We start from the raw sequence: 16,135 nt of genomic DNA on the forward strand, positions 1-16,135 counted from the left end.
TTAGAAGGAGACATTTGCCGGACGGGGCAAGACAATCTTTCCCATCTCAATCTAGTGATGAGGTGCCTCCACCTTCTGATCCTTATCTGGATAACCTTCCCTTTACTCCAGTGAAGGTGAGGGAAACCATGACTAAGAGACAGAAGAGGAGAATGAGAGGCTTAACTCCACCGCACGCTGATCTCATCCATCCTAGGATGAGTAGGGACATTGGCTCTTCCAGGGAGATCTCTGTCCACCCCTTCAACCCTCAAGAAATTGAGGTAGTGACTCCGGACCAGCGTCCAATTTCCTTACCTTCACCAGAGGAAAAACCTACGGCTCCTGCAGCTTAGGCTTTGGTGGCTACTGGTGTCCCTAAACCTTCACAAGTGCCTCCTTCCAACATCATGGAGGAACACTTCCCTGCGTGAAGGAAATCCAAGGGAAGCCCGTTTGGCAGAGGCAAACAGGAGGTCCCCTGTGGCAGGTCCCTCAAATGATCCAGTTGACAACCCTGACCTACCCCAAGCTCTGGATGCAGGCCTGGAGGTAGATGAACTTTTGGACATGGATGACGAAAATCTTCCGAGGGTAGCTAGTCCGAACTTTCACTTAGAACAAGAGAGACGATAGTCGGAATATACCTTTTGGCAGGTCCTCTCCTGCATGAGGGCCATCAATAGGCTGTCAACTGCTAGTACCACCACCCAGGAAGGGAAGGCTATGGTTCTAGGTGAGATCTTTGAGACCCAGAAGCCCCCTAGAACCAGTGCAGCATGAGGGATCTCCTTTTTCTCTAGTCTCAGCAGGATCCAGGCAGGAGACAGACCTGAAAAGATGGTTGACAAACAAGAATCTCTACCAAAGAATTGACCTCCTCAGCCCTTCCCTGGCTTTGATGTTCCCTTCATATGCATCAAAGAAGGGGGGGGGGAGGTGCACATGCTGTACCACTCGGCCTTTGGGCTCTGGTTAGAGTCCGAACAGTATCGTTATTTAAATCTCCTCTAGATGAGGAAAGCTTCCCTAACGCACGAGGGGGAACTCAGATTCGAGGTTCGGCTATGTTTCTCAGACAACACCCAATGTCGACCTTCAACTTGAGCTAGACTCTCGTTGAGGGAAAAAGAGAGAGCGTGGCCTGGAGATTCATCTCCAGGTGTTGGAACTTTCCCTTCCAAAGTAGAGTCCCGCCAACAACCACTGATAAGTAATCTTCCTGCTTGCGGGGAGAATCGCCGATGTGGCAGCAGACTTTGGTCGTTTTTTCCTATCCTCAGGAAAGGCTTCATTCACCTGTTGGTCTCTCCTTTGGGGGATTCCTCTGGCTGGAGCTTGAATTGTCCAGTCCCATTACGAGAGAGAATCCCTCCACCAGCCATTATTATTATTGCAAGCTAGGCTATAACCCTAGTTGGAAAAGCAAGATGCTATAAGCCCAAAGACTCCAACAGGGAAAAATAGCCCAGTGAGGTAACAAAACAAGGAAATGGATAAACTATCAAAAAAGAAAAGCAAACTAAATAAAATATTTCAAGAACATTACCAACATTAAATTAGATCGTTCACATATAAACTATAAACATGAAAAAAAAAATAAGAGGAAGAGAAATAAGATAGAACAGCATGCCTGAGTGTACCTTCAAGCAAGAGAACTCTAATCCAAGACAGTGGAAGGTTATAGCACAGAGAATATGGCACTACCCAAGACCAGAGAACAAAGGTCTGATTTTGGAGGGTCCTTCCTTAAAGGTAAGGTTTGTCGGTTTCCACGTCCGTCTCCATATGACCGGAGCACATTGGCCTTCCTCCGAGGGCTCAAATATAGTACCAATTAGTTTGGTTAAGTGTAGTCTGGATTTACTCGATGATATGGTAGCACAGGCTAAACTTATTTAAAAGGCTGTATGGTTAGGATTGGCTTAGGCAAAGGAGCAAGCAGTGTATTAAAGTGCCCCATATTACCCATTACATAAAGGTTTGTGACTAATACTTGGTTTAAGAAAAACACTGTTTGAAAAAATAATTATATAAAAGGTACAGTATAGCTCATTATTTAATTATGTAAGTACATTGTATCAGAAATAATCTACTGCATTTGTAAAGAATTACATAAATATGAGACATGATAAAATTATATTTATTGCCCTAAATTCTTTCCATTTTCATGCTTATTGATATGAACTTGTTCTATTATATTACTATCGTTTCACCTTTGGTTCTCATTTTTCAGGAATGTGACAGGTGTCAGAGACGACAGAAGAATAGAGCGTTTTGCTATTTTTGCCAGTCCGTTCAGCGTTTACCGCAGTGTGCACATTGTGGAAAGGTCAAATGCATGCTCAAGACTGGTGATTGTGTAATTAAGCATCCAGGAACTTTCACAACTGGTCTTGGTATGGTTGTAAGTATATACTGTATATTTTTAGTCGCCAAGTTCTGTACTGTACAGGAAATGTTTCTTCATTATTAATTGTTCATATTATTTCTCTCAGGAATTTTGGTTTTATCAGCATTTACCTCTAATACTAAAAAAAATTTCCAATTTCTTTACTTTTAATACTTACGTGTCTAGTAAAATAATGAGATGATCCAATGAATAATGGTAAAAACCGATGCTTGGGTATGCCCCCGAACTGTCGTCTTTGTAGTCTCTGTATTCCATTCGGTCTCTCAACAGCCCAAACTCCAGATTGTTTAATTTAGGCTTTTTAGTTTGTCTTAAGATGTCTTCTTGATTTGCTAGTAACTACTACGTTGATTGATCAAGGGAATTGATTCTGGGCGATAATCATCCACATTCTCTTTATGATTTAAATAACTGTTGTGAGGAATGCAAAGTCCTCGCTTTTCCTCTCATGGAAAATTTGTTTATATGGTTGCCGGCCAAATTAAAATTTCCAAGTAAAGTACAAAAGGAAACTTTCTATTAAATCATGCAGAAATTCAGGGAAGACTAGGCTAGTTTATTATAGTGGGGAGAAGGGCGATAATGATACTCTTGCTCTGTACTCCAATATAGTACAGTAATTAAATTAACATTTGACTGTGATGACCTTCAAAAAGTCTCAACTCTTTTAGCTTCTTTTGTGAAATATCAGAAGGCTAGTAAATCTTCACTTAAAGGTCGTAATTCAGATCTTACCTGCCTAATTGCTAACCCTTAAGTGTCTTGTCCAGTCAGTTCTAGAGATAATATTGTTCTATTCAGTTAGGGTTATTATGGTACACAGCACATTACAAATGCAAAATCCTTCCATAGAACCTCAAATTCTTTATTTACTTTAGACTATTCTCTGCAAAACCCTCACATTCCTATAACTCTAGTCACTTTTGGATAATTAGGTTGCGAGACAGAAGACGGAGTTGGTAGCCTCGATCCTAATACAGTCGGGACATCTGATCATGCCTTGATTTCATTATTAGTGAAGACTGAGCAGCCTGTCCCTGATATATCATATTCTTGTAAAATTTATATGAAATCCCAAGCAGACTGGAATGGGATTTTACATGATCTTTTGTGCTTGAATTGGTCACAATTATATAATAGTGTAGATCCTGTTGTCCCTTTGAATGAGAATCTAGTCAACATAATTGATAGGCGTATCTCTTCTCGTATGCTAAGGTACCGAGTGAAGGACAAACCGTGGTTCAATAATGATTGTAGACGTGCTTTTTTGGAGAAGCAGGAGGCCTATCAACTTTGGAAGGGTAACAGATCAGATTTGACCTGGAACAACTATACTCGGCTTCGAGCTTTTGCTCAGAGAGTTTATGCCTCAACTGAAAAGGAGTACAATTTAACCATAAAAGAAACACTTTCTGGTACAACTCAGGAACATAAATGGTGGTCTACCCTTAAATCTGCACTCTTTGGTGTAGATGCAACAGTTCCTCCTTTACTTAAACCAGATGGCTCAGTCACTCACTGTCCAAAGGAAAAGGCAACACTTTTGGCTGATGTTTTTGACAGTAAACAGAGTAATGAAAAACTTGAACTTCCTCATTCCTGTTTTCCTGAGGCTAAACTAACTAGTTTAGCTTTTCGATCTCGTGAGATTAAAGCTCTGTTGATGGACCTTGATGCTTATGGAGGTGTAGACCCAAATGGTATTTTTCCTTTGTTTTTTATAAAGACAGCAGATTTCTTAGCTCCAAAGTTATCTGTTATTTTGCGCAAGTTAGCAAGAAGAGGAGCTTTTAGCACTAGTTGGAGAATTGGTAATGTTACTCCTCTATGTAAATGTGTTTGTGGTAGCTCAAGTCCCACTGATTACCGCCCAATTTCCATAACTCCCATTTTTCAATATTAAACTTACCCGATAATCATGTAGCTGTCAACTCCGTTGCCCGACAGAATTCTATGGAGGGATACGCCAGCTATCACAATACTAGAAGGGGGTGTACTTACCAGCGCCACCTGTGGCCAGGTACTCAAGTACTTCTTGTTGACACCTCCTCAATTATTCCTCTGTCGTGCTTCCGGCAAGACGTTCTGGGATACGCTTTTGTTCTTGGAGTATTTTCACGACTTTGGTGAAGTATTTCTCTTTGATTTCGGCTGTCATTTTACTGGAAACTTCTATATTAGCTTAGTTAGCTTTTGGAATTAATTTGATTAATTATGGTGACGAAGAGAGTATGAACTCTCTTTCACCTTTAAATGGCCGACCCTTCCCTTAGACGGAAGTGTTGGTGTCTAAGAGAGTATAGACTCTCTTTCTTAATTTTGCTTAACAAAAGTTATAGATTTATTTTATATCTCTCCGCCTCTTATAGGCCTCTTCGATTAACTTCCTTTTTTTATAAACTTATTAAAATTAATTTTTATATTTGTTTATATTCGACCTTCCTAATAGTAGGCGGTCTTTTCTTGGTACCGAAGTTAATTAACATTGAGCCCGTCATTTCGGTTTTACCTGTTAACATATTATGCTATTTTAATGTCTTTGAAAGAATTTCTTTGATAGTCTAGTACTGTTTTCAAAGTTGAACTAACGTTTTGTTTTGTCTCTGCAGTTGTTGACGTTCAGAACGTTCAACTTGCACTCTATCGTTACGATAGAGAAAGAATTTTCACGGTTTCACATTGCAGTAAGAGTAACCGTGTCTAGCGTTTTGTTCATTCTTTCTTAACTTAATGGTTTTAATCCTAATAAAGGAACTTTTCATTTTGGGAAATATTTCAGTTTTTTCCTTTAACAATAATATGTTTTAACGATATATATGATTGGGCTCTTCTCTCAGGTTCTAAGTCAAGAGAGAGAGAGAGAGAGAGAGAGATAGAGACGGAGGGAGAAAGAGGAGGATAAACGTTTCATTCAAGCCTGCCAGGCGTACGAGTAACGTTGTTATCGTTTTTCTCCCTAGTCTCTTTAGGGGAAGAAAGTAAACGTTTCTAGAGTGATCTAGTGTTTAGTCTCTTTCCAGCCACTGAATTATTTATCTTTCATTAGATTTTTCTGTTACATTGTAATTCTGTTTTCGCAATTACTAACTTTTGAGAAAGGATAGAATTGCGTGTTTCAGGTACAAACCACTTAAAGTTTCGAGTTCAGTGAAATAAGTGCAAACAGAAAATCAAAGTGATAAGTGATTAGCGCAAAGTGTGTCAGTGTTGTGCGTGAGGGTACTTCTGTGCGCGCCAGTCGTTCTCCCAGTCCGGGACCTCTTGCAAGCTCCCAAGCCCAGGGGAGAAGCAATGTCGAAGGACAAAAGGGTTCAGCAGGCCTTGATCGGCGCACAGAAGTATCCTCGGTGGTTGTGGGCGTGTCTTACCGAGACCGTCACTCCCACCCGCAGACGATTGAGCCCTTATTTTGCTCGTCTGCAGAAGAAATTTAGGGGAGAAAACGCTGGTCTCAGGTCTCAAGACCTCTTAAACATAAAGTCCAGACCTATGCCAGACGTACGAAGTTAGAGTTCAACAACCCGGATGCAGTCATTGGGTTAGCTCTGACTCTCCTCAGTCATCAGTTGAATGCACTCCGCCTAAGAGGAGTAAGGTTCTGCCGCAACAGATCTCTGCTGTTAAGGCTTTACCTCAGCAGACCTTAGTGTCTGCCGACCCCAAGTTGACTCTACTGCAGTCCATGCAGTCACAACTTTCGGTCTTGATGCGTGAGTGTCGGGCTGAGAGTGTTGCGCCTCCGCCTCCGCCTACACTCCCTCCGCCTGCGCTCGCTCCGCCTGATCGCAGTACCACCTGCCAGGCGTACGATGTTGAGCCACGTTCTGAGTTGGCTGTTCCCAGTGGTGCTCAGCCTCCGCCTTCTTTAAGGCAACCTTTACAATGGGATCAGGAGGATTATACCTCTCTTCCTCCGCCTCCACTTGCTGCTCCACCAGTGATGCAACACTCGGTTGAGGTACAACAACCTCTCCCGTCCTTGAGTCAGTCTCCTCAGCTCTCGCTGCAGCGAGCTCAACCCTCCACAAGGCAAGCACCACTACACCTTAGCCTTGCGCCTCAGGAGCCTCAGCTTGCGAGACATTTACCTTGTTCTGCGCAGCCTCTACCTCATCGCGCTCCGCTCACACCACAGGAACAGGAACTTGCTACTCCGCTTCCGCCAACCGCTCAGCAAGCGCAACCCTTTGGTTCAGCCACTCATGCCAGGAGTCAGCCTCCTCCACCCATGCGCCTACCTTCTGCTACTTCCTTTGATCAGCCTTTGCAGACTGAGCCTCAGGTGTTCCCTCAACAGAGTCTTGAAGAGGAAACCACAACTATTGTTGTTCCAGCTCGTTCTGACTCTGCTGTTCAGCATACCTTACCTCCATTTTCAAACCTTATGATAATGGAGGTTATTTGTATTACTTATAAAAATATATTTGTATTCCTTGCAATATATTTTTAACAATATCGCAGAATATGGCAAAAAATATGAATCATGAGTTATGAATGTAAGGTAAATATTATGTTGATATTTAAACCCCATGCAAGCATGCATAAAGCACTCTAGCACTGGTCATGGAATTTCTGGGAAATGTTAAACGCCATGCACACGCTCTGCTTACCTTACAGCATGCTCTACATACAGCATGCTCTGCTTACAGCATGCTCTACATACAGCATGCTCTGCTTACAGCATGCTCTGCATACTACATGCTCTGCATACAGCATGCTCTGCATTCAGCATGCTCTGCATACAACATGCTCTACATACAGCATGCTCTGCATACAGCATGCTCTGCATACAACATGCTCTGCATACATCATGCTCTGCATTCAGCATGCTATGCATACAACATGCTCTGCATTCAGCATGCTATGCATACAACATGCTCTGCATACAGCATGCTCTGCATTCAGCATGCTCTGCATACAACATGCTCTACATTCAGCATGCTCTGCATACAGCATACTCTGCATACAACATGCTCTGCATTCCTTACCGCATGCTTCTCAGTCACACATCTTTGGTTGTTGCCAACTCACTAGACTGTCAAGCAGTTTCATAACGTTGCCTTCTAGTCTGCTGCTTTTGCACCAGTGAACCCTCACTGAGAGAACTTAGCTTTTCTAGGATAAGGTCCCTGTAGATGAGAAAGTTCTTTTCTCCCTCCTTCTGATATTCCCTTGAGGACTCTGTCATTTGGAGGGAGCCTTTAGCTGCATAGCCTCCTATGGACTTTTATTTAAGCGTGACATGCTTCCAGGGAAGGTAATGGTTCCACTTCAGTCGCTAATCCCGTCTGTTACCACACCTGCTCCCATAGACCTTGAGCTGTGTTGCAAGACATGCAGTCCAAGCTTAGTCCTTGTTAGAGGATTTTTTGTTTACGGAGTCAATGTGTCACGGGGAAGACGTTCAACAACCAACAGAAGTGACTTGTTGTGACGCAGTGCGGCAACCTCAGCAACCCGATAAGGAGTTGTCTGTACGACCCAGACAGTCTAGACAGATTCGGGTTGTCACTGTACTTCCTCGCTTGCCCATGATTGACAGTTCACAGACTGTGCAGCAGTACCATGATCTTGTGTCCGGCTCCGTCAGACGACTGGCTTTTAAGAGCTCCCACAAGTCGTCGCTGTCTGGAGATTTTCAAATGGACTATGGATCTGACCAAGGAACTGGGCCTCCTGGTCAATTTTGAGGAGTCTCAGCTCGTTCCATCCCAGACCATTGTCTCCTTGGGTATGGATCTTCAGAGTCGAGCTTTTCGGACTTTTCCGTCGGCCCCAAGGATCTTCCAAGCCCTAGAATGCATCCAGAGCATGCTGAGAAGGAACCGATGCTCAGTCAGGTAGTGGATGAGTCTAACAGGGACACTTTCATCGCTGGCCCTGTTCATCGTGTTAGGGAGACTCCACCTCCCCCCCCCTTCAGTATCATCTAGCTGCTCACTGGATAAAGGACATGACGCTAGAGACGGTCTCAGTTCCTGTTTCCGAAGAGAGGAGGTCTTCTCTCGCGTGGTGTAAGAACAGCTTTCTTCTCAAGGAAGTCTACCTTTGGCTGTTCAGAAACACGACCGCCGTCTCCTCTCGGACGCATCAGACACGGGCTGGGGTGCGACTTTGGACGGACAAGAATGCTCGGGAACATGGAATCAGGAGCAAAGGACACTTCACATCAATTGCAAGGAGTTGTTGGCGGTTATTCTGGCCTTGATAAACTTCAAGTCCCTCCAGCTTAACAAAGTGGTGGAGGTGGACTCTGACAACACCACAGCCCTGGCTTACATCCTCAAGCAGGGAGGGACTCTTTCGTGGAAGTTGTTCTAGATCGCAAGGGACCTACTCATCTGGTCTAAAGATCGAAAGCTAACTGGTAACGAGGTTCATTCAGGGCGGTATGAATGTCATGGCAGATCACCTCAGACGGAAGGGTCAGGTCATCCCCACAGAGTGGACCCTTCTCAAGAATGTTTGCAACAGACTTTGGGCCCTGTGGGGTCAGCCAACCATAGATCTGTTCACTACCTCGATAACCTAGAGACTCCTGTTGTATTGTTCTCCGATTCCAGACCCAGCAGCAGTTCACGTGGATGCTTTTCTGCTGGATTGGTTCCATCTCGACCTGTATGCATTCCCGCCGTTCAAGATTGTCAACAGGGTACTTCAGAAGTTCTCCTCTCACAAAGGGACACGGCTGACGTTGGTTGGCTCCGCTCTGGTCCGCGAGAGAATGGTTCTTAGAGGTACTGCAATGGCTGGTCGACATTCCCAGGACTCTTCCTCTAGGAGTGAACCTTCTAAGTCTACCTCACGTAAAGAAGGTACACCCAATCCTCCACGCTCTTCGTCTGACTGCCTTCAGACTTTCGAAAGACTCTCAAGAGCTAGGGGCTTTTCGAAGGAGGCAGCCAGAGCGATTGCCAAAGCAAGGAGAACATCCACTCTCAGAATCTATCAGTCTCAAGGGGAAGTCTTCCGTAGCTGGTACAAGACCAATACAGTTTCCTCAACCAGTACCACTGTAACCCAGATTGCTGACTTCCTGTTATATCTAAGGAAAGTAAGATCCCTTTCAGCTCCTACGATCAAGGGTTACAGAAGTATGTTGGCAGCGGTTTTCCGCCACAGAGGCTTGGATCTTTCCACCAACAAAGATCTACAGGACCTCCCTAGGTCTTTTGAGACCTCAAAGGAACGTCGGTTGTCCACTCCAGGCTGGAATCTAGACGTGGTCCTAAGGTTCCTTATGTCATCAAGATTTGAACCTCTCCTATCAGCCTCTTTTTAGGACCTCACATTAAAAACTCTTTTCCTCGTGTGCTTGACAACAGCTAAAAGAGTAAGTGAGATCCACGCCTTCAGCAGGATCATTGTTTTCACATCTGAAACGGCTACATGTTCCTTGCAGCTCGGTTTTTGCTAAACGAGCTTCCTTCACGTCCTTGGCCTAAGTCGTTCGAGATCCCAAGCCTGTCCAACTTGGTGGGGAATGATCTGAAGAGAGTACTTTGCCCAGTTAGAGCTCTTAGGTACTATCTAAAAAGGTCTTAACCTTTACAAGGACAATCAGAAGCCTTATAGTGTGCTATCAAGAAACCTTCTTTTCCAAGTTCTAAGAACTCAGTTTCTTACTATTCAGGCTTCTGATTAGAGAAACACATTCTCATCTGAAGGAAGAAGACCTTGCTTTGCTGAAAGTAAGGACACATGAAGTGGGAGCTGTGGCTACTTCAGTGGCCTTCAAACAGAACCATTCTCTGCAGAGTGTTATGGATGCAACCTATTGGAGAAGCAAGTCAGTGTTCGCATCATTCTATCTCAAAGATGTCCAGTCTCTTTACGAGTACTGCTACACCCTGGGACCATTCGTGGCAACGAATGCAGTAGTAGGCGAGGGCTCAGCCACTACATTCCCATAATCCCATAACCTTTTAACCTTTCTCTTGAATACTTTTTATGGGTTGTACGGTCGGCTAAGAAGCCTTCCACATCCTTGTTGATTTGGCGGGTGGTCAATTCTTTCTTGAGAAGCGCCGAGGTTAAAGGTTGTGATGAGGTCCTTTAGTATGGGTTGCAGCCCTGTATACTTTAGCACCTTTGAGTTGATTCAGCCTCCCAAGAGGAACGCTGCGCTCAGTAAGGAAGACGATCTTATTAAAGGCAGAGTAACGGTTCAAGTCGACTTCCTTACCAGGTACTTATTATTTCATTGTTATTGTGGATAACTGATTATATGAAATACGGGATACTTAGCTATCCTTTAGTCTTGTACACTGGTTTTTCACCCACCCCCCTGGGTGTGAATCAGCTACATGATTATCGGGTAAGTTTAATATTGAAAAATGTTATTTTTATTAGTAAAATAAATTTTTGAATATACTTACCCGATAATCATGATTTAATCGACCCTCCCTTCCTCCCCATAGAGAACCAGTGGACCGAGGAATAATTGAGGAGGTGTCAACAAGAAGTACTTGAGTACCTGGCCACAGGTGGCGCTGGTAAGTACACCCCCTTCTAGTATTGTGATAGCTGGCGTATCCCTCCATAGAATTCTGTCGGGCAACGGAGTTGACAGCTACATGATTATCGGGTAAGTATATTCAAAAATTTATTTTACTAATAAAAATAACATATTATCTAAAGTTTTTGAACGTCTTCTGGCAAAACGTCTTAATAGGTTTGCTGAAGGTAATCATCTACTCCCTAGTTTGCAATTTGGTTTTCGTAAAGGCCTTGGAGCATGTGATGCCCTTCTTACAATCTCCAATGCTGTACAGAAATCCCTTGATTGTGGTCGGGAAGTTCGTATGATTGGCCTTGATTTTAGTGCTGCCTTTGACCGTGTTAATCATGAGGCTCTTGTTTTCAAACTGAAACAGTTGGGAGTGGGTGGGTCGTTTCTTAGCATTATTATTGATTTTTTAAGTAATAGATCTCAAAGAGTTGTTGTTGATGGGCACCATAGTGATTATAGGAATGTGATATCTGGTGTTCCACAGGGTAGTGTTCTTGGCCCATTACTTTTCATACTATATACACATGACATGTGGTTTGGCCTAGAAAACAAGCTTGTTGCATATGCAGATGATGCTACTCTCTTTGCATCAATTCCATCCCCTGAATGTAGATCTAGGGTTGGTGAATCCCTTAATAGAGATTTAGCTAGAATTAGTGCATGGTGCAAATTATGGGGTATGAAGTTGAATCCTAACAAAACTCAAAGTATGATTGTAAGTAGGTCAAGGACGGTGGTTCCTCAACATCCGGATCTCAGTATTGATAATGTTTCTTTAAATATGTATGACTCTTTCAAAATTTTAGGTGTGATTCTCGACAGTAAATTTACTTTTGAGAAACATATACGGTCTGTGTCTTCTTCAATTTCACAAAAAATAGGCTTATTGAGAAAGTCTTTCAAGATTTTCGGTGATCAATCTATTCTGAAGAAGTGTTTTAATTCTTTCATTCTACCTTGTTTTGAGTATTGTTCTCCTGTCTGGTCTTCAGCTGCTGATTCTCATCTTAATTTGTTGGACAGAAACTTACGGTCTATTAAATTTCTTATTCCTGATCTAGATATTAATCTCTGGCACCGTCGTTCAATTAGTTCATTATGTATGTTGCATAAGATTTTTCACAACTCTGACCATCCTTTACATTCAGATCTCCCTGGACAATTCTATCCTGTTCGTAATACTAGGCAGGCAGTTAATTCTAATAGCCAGGCCTTCTCCATCACGAGGCTCAATACTACGCAGTACTCTAGAAGTTTTATTCCAGCTGTGACCAAGTTGTGGAATGATCTTCCTAATCGGGTGGTTGAATCAGTAGAACTTCAAAAGTTCAAAGTTGGAGCAAATGCTTTTTTGTTGACCAGGCAGACATAGTCTTTTTATAGTTTATTTATGACATATTTGTTTTTGATGTTGTTGATAGTTTATTATATGACATGTCTGTTTTGACGTTGTTTCTTATTTTAGAATGATTTATTGTTAATTTGTTCTCTTCATTTATTTATTTCCTTATTTCCTTTCCTCACTGGGCTATTTTTCCCTGTTGGAGCCCCTGGGCTTATAGCATCTTGCTTTTCCAACTAGGGTTGTAGCTTGGATAGTAATAATAATAATAATAATATCCCTCCACTCGCTGAAGTAAGTGTTATAAATTAACTTCTCAGTTCATATGTGGATGGCTCGGCATATGGTATGATTACCTTAGTACAAAGTGTTTCTAATAAAGTTTTGGCTAAAGCTGATCAGTGGTATCATGTTTTATCCAGCAGTGCACATCATTCACTTGCAAGCACAGCCATTATCTCATCATGTGGTAATTCTAACTGCTAAAATGAGTCCCTTAGAAAATAAATGTGCAGCAGCTCCCTTGCAAAGGTGTAAACAAACTGGAAAACCATAAAGTAATGTCTTGTTTCATCATTCTGAATAAAAAGATAAGGATGGAAAACAAAGGAGGAGTCCAAGTATGATGAGTTATCTACCTTTCAAGCCTTATGAAAACTTATTGCTGAAAACTATCCGGATAGGTTGCTTAAGATAAGCTTTGATGCCTCGTATTCTTCCAAGTCTTCAGAGACCCATTTCAATTTGGATGGAATCAATACATTGTTATCTCAAATGCAAAGGAAGACAGGTAATTCTGGTTCTCTTTTACAAATTAGTTTCCTAATCTTTAACTATCAATGTGATAGACAAAAATAATAAATGCTGGGTTTGCTAGCCTGGTTTACTAAATAAAGATGCTGTTTAATAGTAGTAAAGTAGGAAGTGTTATTGAAATACTCTTCCTTGCAGCTTCTATAGTAGGCATTATTGCTAGTGTTATAGAAGAGAAAAAATTGCAGGCCATCAGGATTTGAGTTTGGATTATCTGAGTTATATTGATAAAATTGTGCCTCAATGGCAGGGACAGTGTTTAAGAGACAGAAACATTCATAGGCTTTTTTTCCCAATTTTGGTTCTTGTTTTGGAAGTAGACAAGATTATCATTATTGTTATTATTATTATTATTATTATTATTATTATTTTTCCAATATTAAACTTAGCCGGTGATCATATAAACTGTCAGCTCTGCTGCCCGACAGAAAAACCTAAGGACAAAATACGCCAGCGATCGCTATACAGGTGGGGGTGTACATCAACAGCGCCATCTGTCAAGCAGGTACTCAAGTACTCTATGTAAACACAGAACCAATTTTCTCTCTGTCGTGCCACCGGCAAGACCTACTAAATACGCTGTTGCTTACTGGATTGATTTTCACAGATTTTGGTGAAGTACTCATTTCTAGTTATTAGCTTTCGCTTTGCAGAGGTTATCTTCAATACTTCCTTGCATTCTTTGATTGAATTTTGGATTATTTGTTGACGACTTGGATAGATTTTGAATTCCCCTTTTGACTAATTCAAGATGGCTGACCCTTCTCAAGTCCCTAAATACAGAAAGTGTAGTGCTAGGGACTGCTCAAGGCGTCTTCCGAAGGCCTCTATCGATCCGCACACTGTATGTTCCAATTGTCGGGGTAAAACCTGTCAATTGGAAGATCGATGTGAGGAATGCGTTGGGCTTTCGGAATTCGATTTTAACGAATTCCTGAAATATTCACGTAGGCTAGAGAGAGATAGAGTCAGGAGGAGTTCATCTCACTCAGTTGATTTTTCCTCTCCCCATGCCCCACAACCTATTCCTTCCCCTGTAGTGGTTGCTCCTGATCCCCCTTCTAGCACTCAACAACCTTCGATGGCAGATATGATGCGTGCCATCCAGGCTCTGGGTGAGAGAGTCGAGTCATTGGCGAGTGACCGTGACCAACTCATGGCAGACGTCAGGGAGTTGAAGGGTAAGAGTGCAGTGGGTAGTGACCAAGTGAGTGGAAGTGTTGTGAAAAGTGTTGCGCTTGAGGGTGCGTCTGTTCGTGCCTGTCGTCCTCCCAGTCCGGGACCTCTTGCAAGCTCCCAAGCCCAGGGGAGAAGCAATGTCGTACGACCAAAGGGTTCGACAGGCTTTAATCAGCGGACAGACGTTCCCTCCGTGGTTTCGGACGTATCTTGCCAAGATCGCCCCACCCACAAGAAGACGAGAGAGCCCATTTATTCCTCGTCTGCGGAAGATGTTTCTAGGAAGAAACAATGGACCAAGGTCTCACGACCTCTCAAACGCAAGGTCCCTTCCGCGCAAGTCCAACGGCCCAGTTGTAGCCACTGGGTCAGTTCGGACTCGCTGCAGTCTTCCGATGACTGCACGCCTCCTAAGAGAGGCAAAGCGGTACCGCAACAGGCAGTAACACCGTCTGTTGCCGCACCTGCTACTGTAGACCCTAAGTGGGCTTTGCTGCAGACCATGCAGACACAGTTGTCATCTTTAATGCAGGACTTTCGTGCGGAGAAGGTTGACGCTGCACCCGTTAGCCTACAACCAACCACGGTTGTGCGTCCAGTTGACGCTGAGGCTACCTTCTCCCGCACTCCAGCTGTGAGAGTCCCGCCACCCATGCGCACTGTACCCTGCCAGCCGCATGTTGACGTTCGCCGACGCACGGAACCCTCCGTTGACGTTCGCCGACGCACGGAACCCTCCGTTGACGTTCGCGAGTTACAACAACAACAACCTAAGTTGTTTTGTTTTGACGCGGTGCGTCAACCTCCGCAACACACTGTGGTTACCCCTACTCGCCCACAGCAGACTAGACAGTCGGGAGTAGACGCTTTGCGCCCCCGCGCAGCTATGGTTGTTGCCTGCTCTCAGACTGACCAACAGTTCCATGACGTTGCGTCCAGTGCAGTCACGCATGCACCCGTGCTGCCGGACTCAGCTGACCAGCCAATGCCTACTCCTTTGCCGCTTCCTCTTCAGCATTCAGACGATGAACTCTCTGATGATGACGACGCTGCACACCTTGACGACCCGCACACGGACATCGACGAACCCAAGACCACGCCTCCATCCTTGGACTTAAGAAAAGTACTTGCACTGTTCAAGGATTTGTATCCCGACCAGTTTGTTTCTGCGGCCCCACGCTCACCTCCATCTGAGTTCGCTTTAGGCACGCAGTCATCCGCGCCTGCCTTTACGAAGCTCGTCCTCGCCCGCTCGTCCAAGAGAGCTTTAAGGGTGTTGGGTGATTGGATGCAGTCCAAAAAGCACTTGGGGAAGACAGCATTCTTGTTCCCCCCTGCGAAACTCGCTTCCAGATCGAGCGTCTGGTATGCCACGGGAGAAGTTCTCGGCTTGGGAGTTCCTGCCTCTGCCCAGGGCGACTTCTCAAGTCTAGTAGACTCTCCCCGCAGGGTGGCCATGAGACGCTCCAAGATTTGTTGGACTCCTTCAGATTTAGATCATCTGATGATAGGAGTGTTCAGAGCATTCGAAGTGTTTAACTTTTTGGATTGGTGTTTGGGAGCGTTGAGCAGGAAGACCTCCCCTTCTGACAAGGAAACTTCCATGCTCATTATGTCCTGCATGGACAAGGCCATACGGGATGGTTCCAGTGAACTTGCGGCTTCGTTCGTTTCCGGGGTCCTCAAGAAACGAGAAAACCTTTGCTCCTTCTTGTCAGCCGGAGTAACTCAATGTCAGAAGTCAGAGCTGATGTTTGCTCCTCTCTCGAAGTGCCTTTTCCCAGAGGAGTTGATCAAGGAGATTGCTGCCTCCTTGATTCAAAAAGACACGCATGACCTAGTTGCGTCATCTGCACGCAAAGCCACCCCTTTGCCTTCCGTGTCTAGACCCAGGATG

General features: G+C 43.9%; 1 protein-coding gene across 1 annotated transcript in view; it reads left to right on the top strand.

Annotated features, from left to right (window-relative positions):
• The window catches only part of LOC137632899 (zinc finger protein 330 homolog), a 74,709-nt gene that overhangs the window by 13,091 nt on the left and 45,483 nt on the right, over window positions 1-16,135 (top strand). Inside the window, exon 3 of the mRNA XM_068364993.1 lies at window positions 2,216-2,386. Within this exon, the coding sequence (XP_068221094.1) occupies window positions 2,216-2,386 (171 nt within the window). The remainder of the gene's footprint in view (window positions 1-2,215; window positions 2,387-16,135) is intronic.

This window comes from Palaemon carinicauda, chromosome 42 (genome assembly GCF_036898095.1).
Source record: "Palaemon carinicauda isolate YSFRI2023 chromosome 42, ASM3689809v2, whole genome shotgun sequence".
Lineage (NCBI taxonomy): Eukaryota > Metazoa > Arthropoda > Malacostraca > Decapoda > Palaemonidae > Palaemon > Palaemon carinicauda.